The 24,208-nt window shown below is 37.8% G+C and overlaps 2 protein-coding genes across 5 annotated transcripts in view; one reads left to right on the plus strand and one right to left on the minus strand.

Annotated features, from left to right (window-relative positions):
• LOC134749562 (sodium/potassium/calcium exchanger Nckx30C) overlaps positions 1-24,208 on the plus strand; it is a 90,356-nt gene that overhangs the window by 18,746 nt on the left and 47,402 nt on the right. The window lies entirely within an intron of this gene.
• On the minus strand, positions 7,833-9,679 carry LOC134749568 (uncharacterized). The gene is made up of 2 exons (XM_063684565.1): positions 9,551-9,679; positions 7,833-9,148 (listed from the first exon to the last, which is right to left on the minus strand). Exons 1-2 carry the CDS (start codon positions 9,558-9,560, stop codon positions 7,923-7,925), a joined length of 1,236 nt encoding a protein of 411 aa, XP_063540635.1. The 5' UTR covers positions 9,561-9,679; the 3' UTR covers positions 7,833-7,922.

Here is a 24,208-nt window from a genome sequence, read left to right on the forward strand (position 1 = left end):
GGTACCAACACCCAAAAGAAAAGGATGAGTATAGTTTTTTTGTTCTTATTTACTGACAAACTGGTTTGACCAACTATATTTTAAATCTGTATTTGTAGGTAAATTTGCAATTCAATATTATTGGAATTTGTTAATAATGTTTTATTTATATATTTTTTGTAAATTCGATACAAATAAAACTGCAAAATATATTAATTATCGTTTATTGTTTTTTTTAAGGGGTATTGGCAGAATGTCATTCCGAACCATAAGCAAATATTGGTTATAGTTTTTTTTTGGCTGAATGCCATGATGCTGTGTCACAAATATATGTGAAATGGAAATTAAAAAAGAGCCACTTCCCGGCCTAGGCCTGCAACTTTATATGAAATTTCATTACGGGCCCCTCGTCTAGCCGCGCCGGAGTCGTGATACTTCCCAGCCTAATATAAAGAACGTAATATCAATATTACATAGCATGTTTGAGAAAAACTTATTTTTTTTTCTCATTTGCCATTTTGGCGCCCCCCCTTGCCATCCGGCGCCTAGAGCGGCCGCTCCACACGCTCTAACCTATATTTCAACAACCACCGCTACATCCTCAACACCCTATAGTTGTATACAATAATGTTCAAATAAAAAATAGGAAAATTTTGTATAGTGGGCCTTACGCGAAGTTTCTTGGTTCTGGTAGTCTCCCCTTTGGTTTGCGTTCGCTTAATAACTTTAACAGACGGGCGATCAGAGTCGCGACCTTGGTCCAGTCCGAGGCCTATTTGATCGCGTGGAAGGTGGTCCGCTGTACGTCCGTCAAGGACGCAGCTACAAGTAAGAGCGAGAAAGAGTCCGACCAAGATCGTGGTCCGTAGTCCGTACACCCGTCTGTTATAGCTTTAACAACGGCACAACGGGAATACGGCTACGATATTTGGGGCAAATTAATCATTGGCGCTATGGCTGACTTGCAGTTTTAGTTGCTACACCACCATACTACGTATAGCTTTCTCATGATAACCGTGCTTCGATAGCTTATAGCTTGCTTTAACATGAAATTGCGTGTGTAAATCGTCCATAAATTTTGGATACTTACGGGTTGCATTCCATCAACCCACACAAGGGTGATGATGACAGTGAAAGTAAAACCCCATTTATTTACCCCCGATCAAAAAAGGGGTGTTATACGTTTGACGCCAATGTCTGTCTGTGTGTCTGTCTGTTGCATCGTAGTCTCCAACGGATGGACTGATTTCGATGTCGTATTTTTCACGTGAAAGCGAGTTTCCTTGCGGTAGTTCTTAGCTATGATTGATAAAAATCGCTCCACTAGTTTGAAGAGTATCCATCAGCTCCTTTCCAAAATGAGAATTCGGAAGGCATGTTTTGACACTTTTGACGTTAAGCCCGACCAGAAATATATGATCATTGTCAAGAGGGCGCTGTTATTACCATGTATGTGGTGACAGTTCAGTTTAGTATTTTATTTAGTTCCAATGAAATTCCGCAACATGGCGCGTGATCATATATTGCGTAGGGTCTTTAAATATTTATAATTTAATAGTTATTAATATTTTGCTTCCACCAAAATTCATAGTGCTTCAACGATTAATATTTATTTGATCCTTTTAGTGTATTTTTATTAAGTGCTTTTTCATAAAACAAAATATCACAAATTGTGCTCATAAATTCTCACACTATAAAACCTGTAATCATATTCCATCGGTCAGGTAAAAGGCCTCAACCTCAAGCTCGCTGTGAGGGTAAATATTTTCGTTACGTATGTACAAACATTTGTCTACGTGTTTGTCCGTCAACACCTTGTATTTGGGCGGCGGGCAACAGCAATTAAGGTGGAGATTCCTGTGCTCATAATATAAATAACGGGATATTTGTTAGTCTTAACAAAGGAGTAATTATAGGATAGAGTACTGTCATAGTAAATTTTGTAGCCACAGTAAATTCACTGCCATCTATTTAATCGACACACGAGTAAAACTAAAAATGAAGATGTATAAAGATACTATAAAATATATTTATATAGTATGGATATAATATGATTTTTTTATTTGCATTCATTATTTTTATATGATTTTGACCCAAAGTTCTTTCACTGATATGCGTTAAAATTGTTAAATAACAAACGAAACCGTCAACGCCATCTATTCGAGAATAGGCCAAAGGGGGTGGCGTACTTCGTGGCGCCATCTGTTTGACAATAAAATTTTCTTGATTTCCGAGGCACGTTTTTTCCTTAGACTGTATCCATCTAATTCGGAGTTACTGTCATATTTTTAACAATTTCAATTAAAAAACCGGACAACTGCGAGTCGGACTCTCCCACCGAGTGTTCCGTACAAATTTTTTTTTTTTTAGTATTTGTTGTTATAGCCGCAACATAAATACATCTGTATATATATATCATGGTTCATGAGATACAGCCTGGTGACAGACGGACAGACGGACGGACAGCAAAGTCTTAGTAAAAGGGTCCAGTTTTTACCCTTTGGGTACGGAACCCTAAAAAGAAGGTAAAAACATACAACATACAATAATAGATGAGACTTTGTAACAATAAATATTAAATGGCGCAGTCGGTAGGATGCGAACCTACTTCCCTTACGACCTGACTGGTCTAGTTGGTAGTGACCCTGCCTATGAAACCGACCGTCCGAAATTCAAATCCCGGTAAGGGCATTATAGCTCGTGACTGTAATCCGAGTCTTCTCGAAACAGAAGATGTTTTTAACCATAGAGATAGATAGAGATCTTTATTTGCATCCAATGTATATATTCATATTTATTAATACATTATTTTATTCACGAAATAAAACTATGAAAACGGATTATATCGCGTATATTGAATTTATAATACATCCCGACGTTTCGAACCCTTTACAGCGTTCGTGGTCAACGGGTGACTGAGGAAAAAATTACAAAGTGCAAAAATACCCACATACTAAAATAATGAACAATCATAGACTATAAACTTTAAGGCTGGTTGTACATGCAAAATCGGTTCATAAGGCTAGTTATACACTACAATTATTTTCAAGTAAAGATAACATAAGATTTCATGAGTAACTATCGCGGTAACCGAAGACAATATTACATTATTTTATTGTTTATTAATATAACACACTTGTGTTACAGTTTACATGCCAAAGCGCTCACATGTTATACACAATAAGATTTAACAAGTATTTACAATATACACAAAAAGTTAAACATTACAAACGAGGTACATCACTTAAAAACATATGTGCCATTCTCAACCAAAAGGGTACTTATTGTCGGTTATCAATACGGCGCTATTTCCATATAGCTTCAATTTGAAATCAACCTTATGGATAAGCGACAATGTGGTACCTTTTGTTTGAAAATGTCACATATATAGAGCTGTGGAAAACGAGCCTGGTGAGACGTAAAAGATATCGACATCAGGTCTTTGGACTGACAACTCGTTTAAGAGTTACATAGTAACATATAGGCGCTTTTTACTATTCATATGTGCTTTTAAATTAATAAAAAAAACCGGTCAAGTGCGAGTCGAGCAACGAGGGTTCCGTAATTTTTAGTATTTGTTGTTATAGCGGCAACAGAAATACATCATCTGTGAAAATTTCAACTGTCTAGCTATCACGGACACGGTTCATGAGATACAGCCTGGTGACAGACAGACAGACGGACAGACGGAGAGCGGAGTCTTAGTAATAGGGTCACGTTTTTACCCTTTGGGTACGGAACCCTAAAAAGTATCTGTAATACAAATAATACCAGAATACATATAATATTGATATTGGGTGGCCTAAATAGTTTAGAGTGAAACGTAATTACAGAATATCGACAGATTAATCGCAAGGTTTGTCCGTCCGTTTGCAGACAAAGCATAACCGGCATAGCATAGCCCGGCTGTGTCATTAATCAATACATTCCCCGATCGCCGCCAGTTGACTATTCGTGAAGCTTTCAGACGTCGCAAGAGGAATGGCGAGCGAGAACTATTAGAGCTGTTTCACACTGACGTCCAGTTTTTTTGCGGGTACGGTTTTCTGCAGGATCCAGTTTTCTGTAGTATGAGTGCCGTATCCCGCAAACAGAATGCTCGTGTGAACGTTACTATATTAGCACGTACACTACTAAAACGGGAAACTGCAAAAAACCGTATCCCGCAAAAAACTGGACGTCAGTGTGAAAGAGCTCTTACCCGAGGGACACGGAACCAGTGATCGGAATACGCAGAGAAAAAAACCTAAACTCGGTAGAACAAAGTCATAAAGTGGAGACCGCCTTGCGGTAACATTTTTTTTTCGGGACTAAAGTCCCGGAAACGTACTAAGTACACAATATTGTTATGAATTCGGTAAAACAATGCATTCCTCGTTTTTGTCCAATACAATCAATAGGCGTAAAATAAAAAAAGTAATCGGTACTGTCATAGTACATTTTGTAACCCCAGTAAATTCACTGCCATCTGTCGACACACTTTAAAACTAAAAATAAATATTTATAAAAATACGATAAAATGTATTTAAATATGGATAAATGATTTTTTTATTTGCATTAATTATTTTTATATGATTTTGACCCATGTTCTTTCACTGGTATGCGTTAAAATTATAAATAACAAACGAAACAGTCAACGCCCTCTATACGAGTGTAGGCCAAAACTAGTGGCGCCATCTGATCGAGAATCAAATTTTCGTGATTTTCGAGGCACGTTTTTTCCTTAGACTGTATCCATCTATTACGGAGTTATATCTATCTTTGGTAATAGGTGAGTGACCCGGTTTAAAATAATCTAATATGTTTGAGTCTCACGGGAGTTTTATAGTTAAGAAAAGTAAATTTATAATACTGCTCAAAAGAAAATAGGGGCCACAAACGTTTTGAACGTTACGTGAAAAGCACAACGTGAAAACGCCTATTGATTGTATTGAACATAAACGAGGAATGCATTGTTTTTTACCATATTATAACGATATTATTTAAATAGTACGTTTCCGGGACTTTAATCCCGGAAAAAATATCGCAATGGAGTCTCCAGTTTATGACTTTGTTCTACCAAATTTAGGTATTTATACTCTGCCTATTTCGATCACTGCACGGACCACACGCTTCAAAGGCCACAACCGCCACAGGTCGATTCACATCACGAAAGCTGCCACGCATGCATGGAATGAATGAGTGAATGTAAATATGTGTGTATCTATCAGATTAAAGTACATTATGCAACGTGGGGGTAAGTGAAATATTGTACTAGAGTCTATATATTCACGAAAGCCGCAGGCTGCAGTGAATCAAAGACTCGAGTATCAATACTTACCCCCGGAGTTACACACGTTTTTCGTCACACTTGCAAAGAAAAAAAAACTAAATTTTAAGCGAAATAATAATAAATACGGTGACATTTCAGACATTCGTCTGCTATGTTGTAATTTATTGACTGGGTATTAGGCATCGTAGGCACCGACCCGGCCGCATTCAGCCACGATTAAAAATTGTGTAAAAATATTTTAAACGGCTATTAAATTAACTATATATATTTAAACATAAACAAAACAACAAAAAAACATCTGAGAAAATTCATACCTACTATATCTCGCGTATGAAACATGTACCGTCTTCCATACTGTGAACTGACATGACTGACTTTGATGTTTTGCAGTTTCCTAAAATTGAGCCGAGATTTTCTAATTTAGATTCCAGTTCTCACCAACTGTAAATTTGCATTAACCCTCTACTCGCTCGTACTCGCCAAGAAATTGTAATGACAGAGGGCCTGCAACTGGCGCTTAGCGCTAGCATCCTAAACTAATAATATCGTAAGTCGCATTGGGTCCTGAGTAGAGATACGACATTAGGATAGTTAGGCAATAAATTAACGGCTACTGTCTGCTTTAACCCAGTGGGCTGCGGACATCTAATAGCAGAAACCTCATTGTTCAAGGCCTTCAGTTTTTGCAGTCCACACACGAACCTTGAACGCATGTGCAGTAATCGGGCAAGAGCCGGTTATAAGTGCCATATCGACCGCCCAAATATATTCAAATAGAAGCAACAACCTCACGTGCCAGTGGGTTTTAGTGAAAAAGCCGGTGATTAGATCTGAATATCTTCGAATAGCAGAAACCTCATTGCTCAAGGCCTTCAGTTTTGCAGTGCACACACGAACCTTGAACGCATGTGCGGTAATCGGCCAAGTAGGTAATTAGTGCTATATCGATCGCCCAAATATATTCAAATAGAAGCAACAACCTCACGTGCCAGTGGGTTTTAGTGAAAAAGCCGATGATTAGATCTGAATATCTTCGAATAGCAGAAACCTGATTGCTCAAGGCCTTCAGTTTTGCAGTCCACACACGAACCTTGAACGCATGTGCGGTAATCGGCCAAGTCGGTAATTAGTGCTATATCGATCGCCCAAATATATTCAAATAGAAGCAACAACCTCACGTGCCAGTGGGTTTTAGTCAAAAAGCCGGTGATTAGATCTGAATATCTTTGAATAGCAGAAACCCCATTGCTCAAGGCCTTCAGTTTTTGCAGTCCACACACGAAGCTTGAACGCATGTGCGCTAATCGGGCAAGTCGGTAATTAGCGCTATGTCGACCGCCCAAATATATTCAAATAGAAGCACCAACCTCACGTGTCAGTGGGGTTTAGTGAAAAAGCCGGTGATTAGGTCCGAATATCTTCGATTAGCAGAAACCTCATTGCTCAAGGCCTTCAGTTTTTGCAGTGCATACACGAACCTTGAACGCATGTGCGGTAATCGGGCAAGAGCCGGTTATTAGTGCCGTATCGACCGCCCACGGCACGCGACCGTCTTCCCCATTGCCGGTTTATTTACGTACCGAATCAGTTTTACAACGTATCAGATTACGTGTTTTGTAAATGATTGAATTAATAATTTGAGTTTACGCTAGGGAGTTTAGAAAAAAAAGATATAAAAAAAACGTACTACAAGCCGTGATTATCTAATTCTAGTACCATCGCCCACACTGTTAACTGTCCATCGGTAAACCTTATTACAAAAGGCATAAGGTCCACTGAATCTAACATTCTTGTGAACTTACTCATTCATTATTTACATAACAAGTAGTGATTACTACTACTACTCACATGATTATAGTACAATCATGTGAAGATACACTTTACATACCTACATAATGTTTTTTTAGGAATGTTTGGTTGTCGAGTAGGTACCTGGACCAATTTTTTTTTAGTATAAATTCTTTCCTGTGGGCATCATAAAATAAAGGGACTTTATAGCCTAATTTTCTCACTTTAACCTTAAAAAAAGGCATGTTAAAACCTTCTACTCCGTCAAAGCTGTATGACGGGACCCTTACAAAAATTTACCCACCCAAATTTTAACATTCATAATTTCCACAGAAAAGACGAGACGCTCGATTTCCCGAACGTTTTTGACCCACCTGCTTTAAATTTAATCGAAGTTGAGGTTGCAAACGTCTTATTACAAGGTTGACCGATTTTTTAAAATCCGAATTGTGATAGCTTGGCGACCCACTCACAGCTGTCCCATACAAAAAGTTTTCAGTCCCTAATTATGTAATTATGTCTAATTACATAACTAGTGACTGAAAAACTTGACAGTATATGACCTTGGGAAATACTTATACTTATATACTTCCTGATCCTATCAACTTGATTCGAGAAAGCAACAAAAGATGACTTGTTTGACTATGTTATGCTACAATTTTTAAACAGCTGCTAAAAGTTGCTATACCTGTATAACTTTTAAGAGTTATATTCGCAACAGTCATGCAAATTAGAATAATTCTACAAATATCTAAATGTATTTCTTCAAAATGTTCACAACCCTTGAAAAATCAACCCGTGTGCTCGGCAAGCCCCAGATGAATCGACCTCATCTATACTCGTTATTTCACACAAAAACAAACTTTTTTAATATCAACCAACTTTATTGGTTGGTGGAATCTGTCCAGCAATACCTAGTGGGAATTTTGTCGGGACGCGATGAAAGTGTAGGAGCTATTGCCTTTTGACGTATTACTTCTCCGTCACCGCTGCAAGGGCTTACTTCTTCTATTTTCTGTAAAGGATTTAGTCTAACTATACCACTAGCGCACCTGCCTTTCCGTTTTTCTTCAGCGCCGTAAACAAAAGCCATTTCATCTTCAGAATCCTCATTCTCCTTTGAAATATCCTCGCCTATTTCTTCAAGAGCGGATCCTTTACATCTCCCTTTACGTATTTTGACTTTCTCTTCAGCGCCATCTAATCTTTTTTCAATGCATGCCAGTTTATCTAAAATGTTATCTAACTTCTGACTGTGACATTGCACATATCTATGCACAGTTTTAGATTCTTCTTCCTTGGAATGCATTATTTCTGCTACGGATTCTCTAATCGCTTCTATGACTGGCTTACGGATTGATTCATAGAAAAGGTCTTTAGCCGTGTCATCCATGAGCTGAATTTTTATCTTGGCTTCACCGGATGTTTGCAATAGTTCAGTAGCTACAGCCTCCAAAGACTCAGACGCCGCAACGTGAGATCTATTCAATCTTTTATCATTAAGGCGCGTTTTTCTTACTTTCCTTGCAGATAATGCAGAAACAGAACTGTTAAGAGATTGGCTGATGACTATATTTTCTATAGACGATCTGCTAATTGATTCATGACTGAAACTCTCTGTCTGACTTTTGAAATTTTCTTTACGAAATGTTTCGATAATTTTCTTTTCTTGTTGCTTTCTGTACGTCTTAGAATCTTGGGTGACAGGATAATCTCCTGACTTATTATTCCTGAGCCTTGATTTTCTTGAGGTTTTTATAGTATAGTAAACAGGAGACCTATTATTGGCGCTCGGAGGAATGACTATAGGGACTATATTTTTTGCGAATCTTATAGTCTGTCCTAAAACTTCTTCGTTACATACGCTGGTTTCATCAATATCCTTATCAGTTTTGTTTGCTTTATTTTGTTTAGATATTTTATGTCTTGTTTTCTTCATGCGATCTATAATTTTAAGATCAGTTTTGTCAGTATTTTGACTAACACCAGGAACCGTTTCCTTAGAGTTATTGAAGAATTTCTTATGAATATAAGACACTGAGTTACAAGACCGTTGACTAGGATAGTAATTTTCTAAATTTATACCATTAATCTCCTTTGCTGGCAAATCTGTGAAATAAATAAAGTATTTTTAATATAACCTTAGTAAAAAGAAAACCTCTATAACCTCCTTTTTGTAAGTCGGTTAAAAATACGATGAGTGTAACTATAGGGAGCGTGCATAAACTGTAGAGGGCAGCACAGGAGACGTCAGATTTTTGGCGCGAGGCATAAATGTGTAGTTTATGCTTCCAAAGTAGCTCACAAGATGGCAGCACTTGCTTTGGCGTGAAGTGTCAATGTACATGTGATGTACATGTTTATGGTTCCGATTCAGGCCACAAGATGGCAGACCCTCCAACGCGCACGGTCCCTATATTTGATGAATTTATTTTCTATGTAATATCGTAAAATAGGTGAAGTAGAAAACATTACAATTTATTATATGGCGAGCCTTAACATTTAAATTACCTGATGCCATGTATAAAGTTATTTTCACTTTATTTGTATAACAACGCGATACTGAAAATTATTACTAAATCAAGTACAACTATTAAAATAATATAAGTAGTTTTACAAACTGTCAATTAGTGTTTATTTTGATTGACATTGACAGTCGTCGTGGAAACATGACTGAGAGCCAAAGTGTGATTTGAAGTTATCATATTTAAAAAGTTTGTATAAGTATAGGGTATATTTAGGTACCTACTACGAAATTGTGTATTTAAGGGATACGTTGGGTGATTAAACCTTTAGAAAAAAAAAACTATTAAAAAACAAATAATTTACCTAATCTGAATTCAATACTTCCAATATGCAATGACGATTGACAATATTGACATCTTTCCGATTTGGTCGCGTTGGTCGCACTTTTGATATTTTATAGGCAATATTTTACTTTGTTAGATCTGTTAGACGCACATTTTGAGATGTTGGAAATATGACGCCTTATGAGCCTTTTTTATAATAAAAAATACAATACACTCACTGTACAGACATGGTTCAAACGTGTCTTTATTTAAATCTCACAAATAATTGTAAGTGAGTATTCTGTTCTGTACGAGCCGTTTCGTTTATGTTTATACATATTATAGCATAAAAGAAGACAGAAAACCGCTATCTCTCTTTCAATAATAAATAAGGACACTTTGAGCTCCGAGCCAAGCAAGACTTTATTCATGAAACCGCATTTTGTAAAACGTAAGTTCTCTGCAGTAGCATCTTTACAAAAATACAATTTAACTAAAAACTACGTTCCTCCTATGTTTTTAAAGTTGAATCTAGCTTGCGCCAACAATTCTTTACAGCAAATAGAAATGCACCTACAGCATTTAAAATTACGTTTGCTAGTTTCAAATTGCATCTTACCCCGTTAATGTCAAAGTTGAAATTTGATTGCATTCTTTCCGTTTTCAGATGTGATGGCTCTCAAGGACGAAATTTGCGTGTACCTTAACATTATTAAAGTGCTTAGTTGTTCTGAATTGAACTTTCCGTTGGTAGAGTAAAGGTTGGAATTCGCGTGTGCTGTCAATCAAGTTGATGGTGCCGTTTGAGTTGTAACCTTGCGGTTTTAGAGTTAAGGTTGAAGTTTGTGGGGGTAGAGATAAGGGGCCTTGCTCCGGGCTGGAGCACTTCCCGGCCGAAACTCGGTGAATAACTGCTTTTTAGCTTTTTACGTTCAAAAATCCGTTTTGTGGTGTTATCAGCTAAGTTGACTTGTGTTAAGTTTATTGACAGTAGTTCATTATAGCTAATTATTGCTATTCAAATTAGTAGAAGGCGAAAGGCGAATAATACTTAAAATACCATAGTATATCTACTCTGCAGCTAACAACCAGCATCAAGTGACGGGGGGGGGGGGGGGGGGTAGCCGAGATGACAAACGTTTCTAGAAAACGCCAATCCCAACAAAAACGTTAATATGAAATTGTTGACAAATCCTTTGTTATAATTTCAGGATTTCCTACACACAGCACAGAACTTGGCACCCATATATATAGATCTCAATTATTTTGTCGGCGAGTCAATAACGACACATATTCTTAACATTGAACTTGGCTTTCATTTCACATTTATGTTTTTGTTAAGATATCATTACTTTTTGTACAGAAATTACTATAGTATTTATCATGAAAGCAGTTTTGCCAAAGTTGAAAATTGTCAAAAATTTTCAGTTTACAGATTTTTTCCTTTGTGTGGCAGGTCTACCTTGATGCCAAATATCAAGTTTCTAGGTTATCTGGAAATGGGTTAGGTTTTTGATCCATAAGTTTTAATTAATGTAATGATTATCAATATATGATGTTTTCCATCGAATTATCAAATACTTTTCTGTTTACATTTTTTTTCCTCTATATACCTAATAGTCTACCTTGATGCCAAGTACCAAGTTTCTAGGTCATTTGGAAGTGGGATAGGTTTTTGATCTATAAGTCAGTCAGTCATAAAAATTCCGGTTTTAAACGTTAATTTAACAATAACTGTGATGTGAGCTACATTTATGAAATTTATTATTTTAGACCAGCTTAGGTTAAATAGGTTTCAAGTTGTGAAGGGGTCAAAAGCAGCTCGAAATGTTTCGTGTAATACACACGGTTGCTGCGTCGCCAGTTCCTTTTTCTTTGAACTTGGCTGGACACGCTACTGAAAACTTAACTATGGGTACCTACCTAGAAGCTTGTCTAAATAAAAGTCGGCTTTTTAAAGCGTTTTTGTAAAAAAGAAATTCTTGACCGACACATTTATTAAATAAAAACTACTAACAAAGTAATCTTTAAAGCCAATCGCAGCAAATGTTGTAACGCATTAGCCCCGTTACCGCTCAAAAGAATAAATTAACTTTGTATGGTAATTAATCACTGCCGAGCCCATTCTGATTGATACGCGATCGCGGGCCAGTCCAGTAAATCTGGAGATTCTGGAGTCAAAGAACAGGTCGGGCTCATTTAGTCCGTCTGTCCATCTGTCCATCTGTCTGTCTGTCCGTCTGTCTGTCACCAGAACCCTGAACACCCTGATAGCTAGACAGTTGTAATTTTCACAGATGATGACCCCAATTGATATTGTCGAGAAATTTGATGAGTAACTTATTAAACAAAAGTTTATTTTCAGAGAAATTGAAATACACTGATTTAAACTATCACGATTTTCACTCATTATTATTCAACAACGAAGGGACTTAATCGCATAAAATAAGTTTTAAATTTACCTCCGACGTTTACACACACGACGATGACGATGACGATGATGTTTCGACGTGTCTCTTCCACATGGAACCCAGTCATTAGTAAGTGTAAGCGAAAACAAATATCGAAAGTTGAAAAATCGAATATTATGAGTGTTGTGTGTCGACCCGGTGACATCCCTAGTGCGCAAAACGTTCAAGATAATAAACAAGACCAAGTGCGGGTAGTTCGAAAAACTCGCGCGCCCAGAAGATGTTGATGTCAACTTTAGCCAGTCTTCTCCGAGACCACGGGGACAACGCCGTCCTCGAAACGTCGGAGGTAAATTTAAAACTTATTTTACGCGATTAAGTCCCGTCGCTGTTGAATAATAATGAAATTGAAATAGTAGAAAACCCATGCGATGGCGATGGGGATTTACGCCATCTCTTAAACGGGCAGAAGCCCGTAACTAGTCTAATATCGTTTACGTAGAAGCTATTTGACCGAACTGTAGTAATGGAAACCACATTAATACGATTAAATGTAAATTATCCGACCCAAAGTTAAACTGCATTTGGCTCCAGATCCGCTTGGAGTCCCGCAAGGAGTTTACTTGGTCCTAAAGTTTACTGCTGAATATTGGATGGTTAATAGCTTGCTATATTAAGATCAATAACTTATTCACAGCCGTCTAATAAAGTTTGTGGTTTGAAACTTATAGATAAGTAAGGATTGACTAAACTTACGGAAGTGGGTGTGTTTATATACAACTAGCGACTTTCTCCTGAAAGCTCCTAAGTCTTAGTTAATTTTATGCCAAAAATGTATTATATTCTACATTCTACTTTTTTTCTATATTCTACTTTAGTTTGTACATACAACACTTTTCGATATTAATGACAGATTACTAGAAATATGAAAAAAAATCATTTTACCCCCCCTTCCACTATCCACATCCCCCACCGATATCAATGTAGGTATATGTATGATAATTTACTCATATAAAAAAAACTTTTAATGGGATTCTTTTAATAATTTATCAATATTATATGAAAAATTTATTAATCACAACTGCAGGTTTGACTAACCGTTTCATTTTAAACGACACACATTAAATGCATCCAGTAACTCGGAAAATATCTCCACTTTAACGGCTTTAACGCAAATGGACACGTGCAAAGGGAAATGTATCAACCCCATCCATTTGGGTCGATACGGGTAAATACCGGGTAAGATAGGTGTTTACCGGGTATTTACAGGGTGGGTAAATTGGGTAATTACCCGCGACCCATCTCTTCTCAACAGTTATATTTCTAATTTCTACTATCGCGGTAACCGAAGACAGTACTTATTTCTTAGGAACATGGGATTCTTCAAGAAGCGGGTTCATACTCATTTATTCATAATATTCTTAAAATATTACATGTCAAACATCAGAAAATTAAATATTATCATCACATGATTGAGAATGAAAACAAATTATGTCTAGAATTAAAGTTACAATAAATAATTATGTTCATTAAATTAAGAATATATTATAAATAATTATGTCAAAATTAAAATATCATGTCATGTTAGTAGTTAGTACATAGGTCGGGTATGTCGAATAATTGCATTACAGTATAAAAAGTTCTATCAATTAGCCATTTTTTAAGTTTGTAAGTAAACATATTCGTACTGTCTAATATTTTGATGTCATTAGGCAGCGCGTTATAAACAGGCATCGTAAACTGCGAGCGAAATTCATTGAAATGACGTACTTTGACTTGACTTGACTAAAGGGGCCCACTGACTATCAGTCCGCCGGACGATATCGGCCTGTCAGTTGTTCGGAACTGTCAAACTGTTGTTCAGTTGTTCTAACTGACAGGCCGATATCGCCCGGCGGACTGATAGTCAGTCCCCAGGGCCCCTTTAGTCAAGTCAAGTCAAAGTACGTCATTTCAATGGATTTCGCTCGCTGTTTAAGATGCCTGGTTATAAATCTTAGGACCTAAGACATGCATGGTCTTTGAAGACTTGCTTAGTCTGTGGAGTGCTGATAGTAGTCGTTCCTTGCTTCCTAAACGAGTGCGTGTGGGTTTGTTGGTAACAAAAGTGTGTTTGTGTGTGTACGTGTTTAGCTATGTTGAATATAAATTGTGAGGGTAATGTGAGTATCTTTATGTCTGCGAATAGATGTTTGGCTGACGTACCTGGTGGAGCTCTAGCTTCTGTATTAAGGGTTCTCAAGGGTCGGTAATGCTTAAGTGGCTCCTGTGTTGTTGCTTTTGTCCATGGGCGACAATGACTGCTTCCCATCAGGCGGCTCGTCTGCTGGTTTGCTATCACATAAAAAAAAATCTTAACTGTAAACTGGGCTTTTTAGACAGTGGCCAAGTTAGCCTGCATACTCACTGCATACTCGGCAGTAAATAGAATGCCATCATCTTCAATTAACTTGACCTAGTAGCTTGCGCTTTTGAAAATAGGGGGTTATTCTTAAACCGTTGCACTTCGGTGTCTATGTGGACTCAAAATTACTCAAGTATAGAGTTAATAAAGACTGGCATCAATTTTAAAGGTATACTTTTAATAAAAGTAATTATAATTGTTAGTTTTGAAATACTTTTTTAGGGTTCCGTACCAAAGGGTAAAAACGGGACCCTACGGACGGACGGGACTTAGACTCCACTGACCGTCTGTCCGTCTGTCTATCATCAGGCTGTATCTCATGAACCGTGATAGCTAGACAGTTGAATTTGACAGTTGAAGTTGCCGCTATAACAATAAATACTAATAACAAAATAAAATAAATATTTAGGTGGGGCTCCCATACAACAAACGTGACTTTTTTGTCGTTTTTTGCGTAATGGTACGGCACCCTACGTGCGCGAGTCCGACTCGCACTTGGCCGGTTTTTTTAATATTAAAAGTTCAAAACCATGATTTGTAGGTACTGTATGTAGGTACATATGTACTGATAGTGATAACGCATGTCTAAATTTGTTGTAAAAAGCCATCCGTTAAAATTTTCACTTACTCAAACAGTCCGCATAAAACAATTCGCATTTCCATCGACATCGCAATGTCAACGGTCCGAGAATCGCCCCCCTGACCCAATTCCCAAGCCAAATCCCTGCTTATTTTCCTAAGGAAATGCCTCGATGCAAATTGAACGTTATTCACAGTGTAGTACAATCCAATTTGCTCCGGCGGCGGTGCTCGAACTGCCTCTTTGCAGTAGTGAAGAGACTACGGTCGTTTTTCAAGGAGTGACGCGGAGTGTCCAAGTTTTACTGAGTGTCAACCCTAGTGGTTGTAGGGTTAGCACTTTTTTATGATTAAGTGGCCATGCTTGTTTCTGTATGTTTGTTTTATCGTTCTTGTTTATAACTGCTGTAAACGTTTAGAAGGATAAATCGGTTCTGGAGTTTGTTTAAGTATAGAGTGTAGTGTGGAAAAATTGTCAAATTAACAATTCTTTTTGTTGAGTAGGTTTATATGTTGAATTTACAGTCGAACTTTGTTATTATCTATTAATATACAATACAAGCTAATGCTTGTAATCTAAAATTAAGATTTAAGATAATTTAATTTAAGATAATTTTGGTAAACCTTGTAATTAATGGAAGAGCGGAGCCTTCTGGCACAAGTATCTCTTTACTTAAAAGAAGGTTCTTGTTTTTATTCTAGTTAAAACCTGTTGTGTAACCAATAAATCATTTTTCATTTTCATTTTCATTTCATTTAATATGTATATTCTTTTGTTGAAGATATGTAATGGTCTAATGATACAAAAACACACATCGCTCGCATAGTAGCTTTCCGTTGTCTGTCTGTCCATATGTATGCTTAGATCTTTAAAACTACGCAACGGATTTTGGTGCGGTTTTCACTTATCAATAGAGTAATTCTTGAGGAAGGTTTTAGTGTGAAACAGTCGCTAGTTGTAAATAAAAACCAATAGCACATTATTTTAGAAATAATTTAGTAGACAATATTCTCAAAACAATATCCGCATTGGTTGCCAATATGTGGTCAAACTAATTGCAAGTAGTACCCTTTCCGTACCAGGAGGCCGACTCTGGTTTTACAATTTGTTATAATTTTGAACAGGTTTTGACAGGACCTCGACGATTGACTTGGTGATTGGCGCGTATCTCACGCACGATTTATTTACACTTAATTTCGTATTCACCAATCAGCATGAGCGATCTTAAGAGCGTGTTCATATTGTCCGATCCGTCGGATGTAGAATCCTACATCCGCGTAGTCAGGCTGCGGGTGCGCGCCAGGGCGCCGTCTTTAGCGGTCACGCACACTACAACAAGAATTTTGCTTACACATACGCACACAAACAAATATTATCGGTCCGACAGCTGACGGGGGGCTCCGACATAGCTGAATTTCTCGGAAGCGCCTTTCCGATATCGGATGTCGGAAGGCACCTATGATAAAAACGGTTGCAGGAGAGTGCCATTGGCATTAAGTCTTCCTTTTTTGCGTTATTTATCGTTTTTTAGTAATAATGATTTATTATGTGCATAAATAAATACAGAGAAACATATATATCTACGCCCCTATACGCCCGGTAAAAATTAAGCACCTTCCTGCTCCCTGGCTTACTGAGGACATTAGGTTACTAATAGCAAAAAAGAATTTGGCTAAATCTAGATTCAAGGGATACCCTACAGACAAAAATAAGGCTAAGTACCATGCTTTACGGAACCGTTGCAGTACAATATGCCGAGATGCTCAGAGGCGACACATTCACAATTCCGTAGAAAATGGGAACCCCGCCAAAGTTTGGAAGTTCTTAAAGTCACTTGGAGTTGGGAAGCAACCTCAAAACTCAATCAGTGATAGCGTTGACCTCGACCAGCTTAACCTGCATTTTTCTTCTTCTGCCACTTTTTCTGGGTCAGTTAAGTTGGACACCCTTAACTTTCTTTCAAATATCCCAACTCCTGACTATCCCCCTTTCTCTCTTGCTCAATTTACTGACAGTGACGTTAAGAAGAACGTAATAGCCATCTCGTCTAATGCCGTTGGAGTCGATAATCTGAGCCGAAACATGATCCTCCCCTCATTGACCTCATAGCTCCTATTATCACCTGTATCCTCAATAGCTCCATTTCTTCTAATGTTTTCCCGTCGCTTTGGAAAGATGCCGACGTCATTCCTTTGCCTAAAAAGTCCAGTCCTTCCGCCTTCTCAGACTACCGTCCTATTTCCATTCTTCCTTTCCTCTCTAAAGTTCTAGAGCGCCTAGTACATCAGCAACTTACTTCTTTTTTGAACAGACACGCGCTCATGAACCCATACCAATCCGGATTCCGTACAGGCCACAGCACAACTACTGCTCTTGTAAAAATTACTGACGATATCTGGGCCGGTATGGATAATCGTAAGATCACGGTATTATCGCTTCTGGATTTCAGTAATGCTTTCAACACGGTCGACTTCGACATCTTGTTAGGTATATTGCGTTCACTTAATGTATCTCCTGCGGTAGTTGACTGGTTTCACAGTTACTTAGTAGGGCGTCGGCAGCGTATAAAGGCGGATTCCTATCGATCTTCGTGGTGCAACACGCTTGCTGGTGTCCCACAGGGCGGCGTGTTGTCTCCTCTTCTTTTTTCTATCTTCATAAACTCTATCACTTCCAATATTTTGTCCTCCTACCACCTTTACGCTGACGACCTTCAAATCTACTCTCAGGGCTCTGTTACCGATCTATCACAGACTATCTGCGCCATGAACACTGACTTGGAGAGTATTTTAAATTGGAGTAAACGTTACGGTCTCAAGGTTAACCCTACTAAAACTCAGGTTATAGTCATAGGTAGCTCAAAGCTCACTGCCCGGATTTAGGTTCTCTACCTGCCATTGTGTTTGACGGTATTCAGATTCCCTACTCTCTCCAGGTAAAGAATCTCGGTGTCATGATGGACCAGAGTCTCTCTTGGGTACCTCAGGTAAATGAGGTTAGCAGGAAAATGTTTGCTGCAACTGCATCACTCCGCAGACTCCGTAATTTCTTGCCTTACGCCACTAAGATTGCGCTAGCTCAATCCCTCTTATTGCCCATATTAGATTATGCCGACATTTGCTATCTGGACCTTACGGAGGACCAGCTGAGTAAGCTCGAGCGCCTCCAGAATCTCGGTATAAGGTTTATATTTGGTCTGCGCAAATTTGACCATGTGTCACAGTTCCGTTCTCAGCTCAAGTGGCTTCCTATTCGTCTTCGCCGTGACTCTCATGTTCTCGCCCTTCTCTATGGCATTCTCTTTAACCCCGCTACACCACCTTATCTCAAAGAGCGTTTCAAGTATCTCTCTTCTATCAGATGTTCTCAGACTCATATTCTTGCTCCTCCCTCATCTACTTCTAAATTTTATAATAGCTCTTTTACCTTCCGGGCTGTTCGGCTGTGGAATGCTTTACCAGTAGAATTAAGATTAGCTAAATCTCTCCCCATATTCAAAAATCAGCTAAAACTATACTTTCTATCTCTGCCTTAAGTTGCCATTTTATATATTGTATACAGGGCGTCCCACGCCCATGCCACATGGAGGGAAAGTACCTTAAATATTGTAGATAGAACATTTTACTGAAAGAAGACATTATTTTAGTTTTAAAAACAATTTTAACTGCGTTCATAGATTTTTGAATAATTATACGTTTGAACCGGGAATCGAACCCGCTACACGAGAAAAAAATCTACAGGAGCTTTATCATACCGATCGAAAGGGTTCATCAGAAGGATTATTTTTTGCTAAATAACATAGTGTCAGAAATAAAAGGAAGACCATGAATTTTAACATTTGATGTGGAATTTCGTTCAGATTAATGAAAAGCTAACATTGCCGTAAGGACATACAACTGACATGATCATAAGTACCTATTACTAATCAATGTACCCACTTGAGAAATATGCATCATTTCCCTATTATAATTTAAGTGCATGATAAAATGATAAAGAGATACGTAATTAGCAGGTACCTGGTTGTATGCAACAAATCGAGCCGTATCCTGAGCCGAAAGACGCGTAAATTATTTTGTTCATCGCAATGCGGCTGGCTGATTATAAAGAAATAATTCAAATATGTTCCATTTTCAAACTTTTATTCTTTCGTTTCTGTGATTTTCATTGTGGAATTTTTGCATTGTATTGTGAATTTTTCACATAACCATGGCGTTTCAAAATAATTTTGACTTAATGGAAGCATACTTTTTGAATCACAAAAACAAAACATTAGCCTTACAATGGCACCGCGAATGATATCCTGATAGAAATACACCATCTCGATTTATTATGAAACGGTTGGTGGATAATCTGCTAAATTTGGGACGTTTCGATCATCGCGTACCACAACCGCGGCACCAAATAATAAACACTGACGATGAACTCGACATTTTGATTTACTTTGAGGCAAATCCTAAAAGTTCAGTGAGGGAAGGTGAAGAAGTAATCGGAATTTCGAAAAGCAAAATACACCGTGTACTGAAAAAATACAAATTCAAAAGTTACATTGAAGGGCGACTAGTGCAAAAATTACTGCCGGGTGATGATGAAAGACGACGTATTTTCTGCAATGAAATCGAGAGGCTCATCCGAGAGGATCAGTATTTTCTAAATAATATTATCTGGTCAGATGAGACAAACTTCAGCAACAATGGTATGTACAACCGACACAATAATCGCATTTGGTCCAGAGAGAATCCCTTACGTATCCGCGAGACTAATAATCAAGTGCGTTTTTCGTTCAACTGTTGGTGTGGGATTGTAAATAACCGGGTCCTCTTAGTACATTTTTACGAAGGGCATTTGAATACGGAAAGGTACTTAGAAATACTTGAGATTTTAAGAAATGAGATAAATAATAACCTTCCGGTTGCAGAACGACAAAACCTTATTTTTCAGCAAGATGGGGCTCCGGCTCATAACAGTATTGTATATGCTTGTTTAAATATATATATATATATTGTATTGTATATTTATTTGTGTGTTAGGTTTTGTTTTAATACTTATATGTATAAGTAGTAATTGTAGTATGTGTGTTTGTGTTTAATAGTCTCCATATTTAGCTCTTTGCACTACCTGTTGACTTTTGTATGAGTTCTACATTTCCTGCTACCCAAAGGTTGTCTGGAAGAGATCGCTTTTTAGCGATAAGACCGCCTGTTGTTACCTGGTTCTATTTTTTCTTTAAATGTTTCTTTGTAGTTTTACATGTATGTAAAATGTATAATTAGTATTATTTTTAATTCTACTTGTAAATAGTGTGTAGGTACATAATATGGACTATTTGTCTGCAATAAACGATTACGAATTACGAATAATCTTGGTGCAATAAAGAATATTTACTTACTTACTTACTATATCTTACATTTTACTTCCGACATCCGATATCGGATTGGACAATGTGAAAACGCTCTAAAGGTCGTATCAAAATAAGATCAATACCGTAACAAGTTGTTAAATCCGAACCGGGCTTCTGGTTATCCCTAACCCAAGAAATGTCAAACCCGCGTTATTTCCGGAAATCGACAACTCTAGCCAATGTGTGAGCTTGTAACCGGAACAGTGGGGTTATTTTACTCTAATAAAAGCGTAATTAGAGTGACAGAGAAAAATGCCCGCAATTTGCGAACTTCGATTTTCGCAGTTATAACCCAGGGCCTTATCTCTCTCAATTTTATTGCTCCTATTGAGCTTCAGTGTTGCCAACTTAGAAGTTACAGTGCTATTTTTAGTGGCTTTTGACGCAATCTAACAAGTCACTCAGCATTGTTATTGGCAAGGGCCCGACACTCTTTGATAGAGAAAGATAGTCTTATTGCGATTCCTATAAGAGGAAAGAGAAAATAGTGCCATGCTTTGTCCTTATCACCGACCGGGTGGCATCATAAGTAGGAGGCGATGGCGAAATACCGAAATTTATAAGAGTGAAAGAGAAAAAATCCTATGCTGCCCAAATTTTATATGAATATTCGTTCTCTTACCCCCGGTCGCTCAGTGGCGTGTCTATGACTACTTGTATATACTATGTCTATGGTTATTGGCAACTTCTATACGTCGTTTTTTTACATTAGCAAATTCGTGCTCTACATATTTGCGACAATATTAATGCCAGCGAATTTGCTTATAAGTTATCCTTATACTAAACTTATTTAAATTTCTGTAATATGATTGTATCATGGTTCCCATGTTATTTTTATTTCCATTTAAGCAACCACAAAGTCTCCATCAGTGTTGCCAGGGCTCTTGAGTTTACCCACGTTTCTTAATGAAACATTTTTAATGCAAAAGTCACATTTTTGTCCTTGAATTATAAAATAAAAAAGGAAAACGGCCAATTACGGCCAAATCATGAGTCACGCACAACGCACATGTATGTCACAGACGAGAGTCAAAAGTCACGTCTTTATGACCAATTGACCATCTGGCAACACTGGTCAGATTTTAGCAATTTTTAAACACTGGTCTAGCAGCATTGAAAAATCCGCATTGATAATGATAACACTGAATCTCCCAATCTCCTTGTTCGACGCTGTTTGAGTATACTCGTATTTATGGTCGCCGCTGAGTTTTTGCCGGATTTCGCGGGTCTAAGATAATTGAAAGTTACGGACGTGTCGACTTGTGTTAAGGCCGTAACACACCATCGCACCGCACCGCGACCTTGGAGCAGTTCTAGGAATAGGTAGTACTGGCGTAAATGAAAAAAAATGAAAAACATGGAAATATGGAACACTTGACAACACTGGCGCACGTGTGCGGCAGTCTGTAATGTAGGATCGCACCGTTTTGACGGTTCGGTGCGATAGTGTGGAAGCCCACGCCAGTACTACCTATTCCTAGAACTGCTCCAAGGTCGCGGTGCGGTGCGATGGTGTGTTACGACCTTTAAGGCGATACGTTTGTTAAATTCGCGCAAGCGCTATGAAAATTCGTAATATATTGTAATTGCTTTCTTTGCATGTAAGAAATCTTATATTTCCAGTAACTTTCTCTTATTATCTTTTAAAGAAGAGATCACGTTTGATAAAAAAAAAATTACATTGAAATTTTTTTATTACTAAAAGCGAAACGTTTCTCACGACCATTTTGTTCCAGTTTTATAGTAAGCCAAGTTATTTCTTACGGAATGGCGAGAATAACCGCGCTATAAAACGCGTTTCCAATTCCAAAGAAAACGATACTAAACCGTAAACTTTACGGTCACCCTCTTTGCTCAAATGTTTGTGACTAACTTATATATCTTCGATATTTTCAATTTGACCGGCTAATTTCATTCCTCAAGAACGAAATGAGAACGTATTTGTCACAGTAACTGCAAACGCAATCCTTTTCGTTCCCGGGTGAATGAACGAAACCGGTTTGAAAAATGAAACGGTTAGTTTTAAGAAACCATTGTAGACACTATAAAGGAATTAATAGTATTTTATACAATCGTGATACACAGCTTTTCAGTCGAGTACCGTGTCAACAGGCCACGAAGCTTGTTGAGTGGCCTAATGAAGGTACGAGATTAAAAAGCTTGATTATATCACTATTGTATACAATACTTTTTTCTACAAAGTCATCTAAAATAATACTTTTCCTACTATAAAACTTTTCCACTGGACCGCGGCGCCACGTGATTGGTCAATTTCATTATAGTTGACTAAACCGTTTCGAAATGAATATTATAGTTGATTTGGGAGCCCATACATGAAAAGTACCCAGTTACAGTTTGGTATACGAAATCCTAATTCAACCATTACAGTCGACGAGTAGAAAAATAAATTATGCTTAGCAATACGTTTAATCTACTACTACTAGTTTAATCGAATTTAGATTTTAACGAATGTTTCTATTTAATAAACTACTAGAAACACCTAAATTCATATATAATCCATTTAATGACCATAGGCAAAATTTTAGTTCCCTCTCATACATAACTAAGAGAGTCAGACTGAGCATTGAGCATCCGGGCAAGTAATCGCTGTAGTTAGCTCATTTTCGCTAGGCATTTAACGCTAAATTGTAGTGTTTAAATATATAGTCTGCAACTTCTCAAATGATTTTTTCGCCAAAGACCTTCTCTGGATCTGGATCTGTTAAACAAAAGCCTTTGTTCCTTTTGTGCGTGCGCGTGCCCATTGTTGGTGAGCGCTAGTGCTAGTTCATTTGACTTCACGAGCGTGTTGTTACCGTCACGGCAATGGCTTAATTTACTGGCATCATGTAAACAGCACTGGCATGTTCCAAGCGAGGACAGTAAGCCAGGGCAAGCTGTCTAGCTTGCTATCCTTGCTTGAAAAATTGGCCTCGTGTGCCCCGGCCATATCCGAATGTCACTTTAACATGTTTGCGCTCCTTTTCCTACCTACTCCCGTTTGTAACCGCTATGTCATGTATCTATAACATCTTTTCCTGCCTACTCCCGTTTGTAATCGCTATGTCATGTATATATAAGATCTTTTCCTACCTACTCCCGTTTGTAACCGCTATGTCATGTATCTATAAGATCTTTTTCTACCTGCTCCCGTTTGTAACCGCTGTCATGTATCTATAAGATCTTTTCCTACCTACTCCCGTTTGTAACCGCTATGTCATGTATCTATAAGATCTTTTCCTACCTACTCCCGTTTGTAACCGCTATGTCATCTATCTATAAGATCTTTTCCTACCTACTCCCGTTTGTAACCGCTATGTCATCTATCTATAAGATCTTTTCCTACCTACTCCCGTTTGTAATCGCTATGTCATCTTCTGAATTGTGTATGGTTTTCTAAATTAGAGCATGGACTGATATACATGGTTTTTGGAGAATTAGATTAGAAAAACAAGCGGGCGAGCTACTGGTAGATGTAGACTCCATAGGGGTTTATAGACTAAGTACCTATAGAAATGTTATTCTAAGAAATAATTTAAAAATAGTTCATACTTTAGATATTACTATGAGTTCCCGCCAATCCGGAA

The sequence above is a fragment of the Cydia strobilella genome, chromosome 18 (assembly GCF_947568885.1).
Source record: "Cydia strobilella chromosome 18, ilCydStro3.1, whole genome shotgun sequence".
NCBI lineage: Eukaryota > Metazoa > Arthropoda > Insecta > Lepidoptera > Tortricidae > Cydia > Cydia strobilella.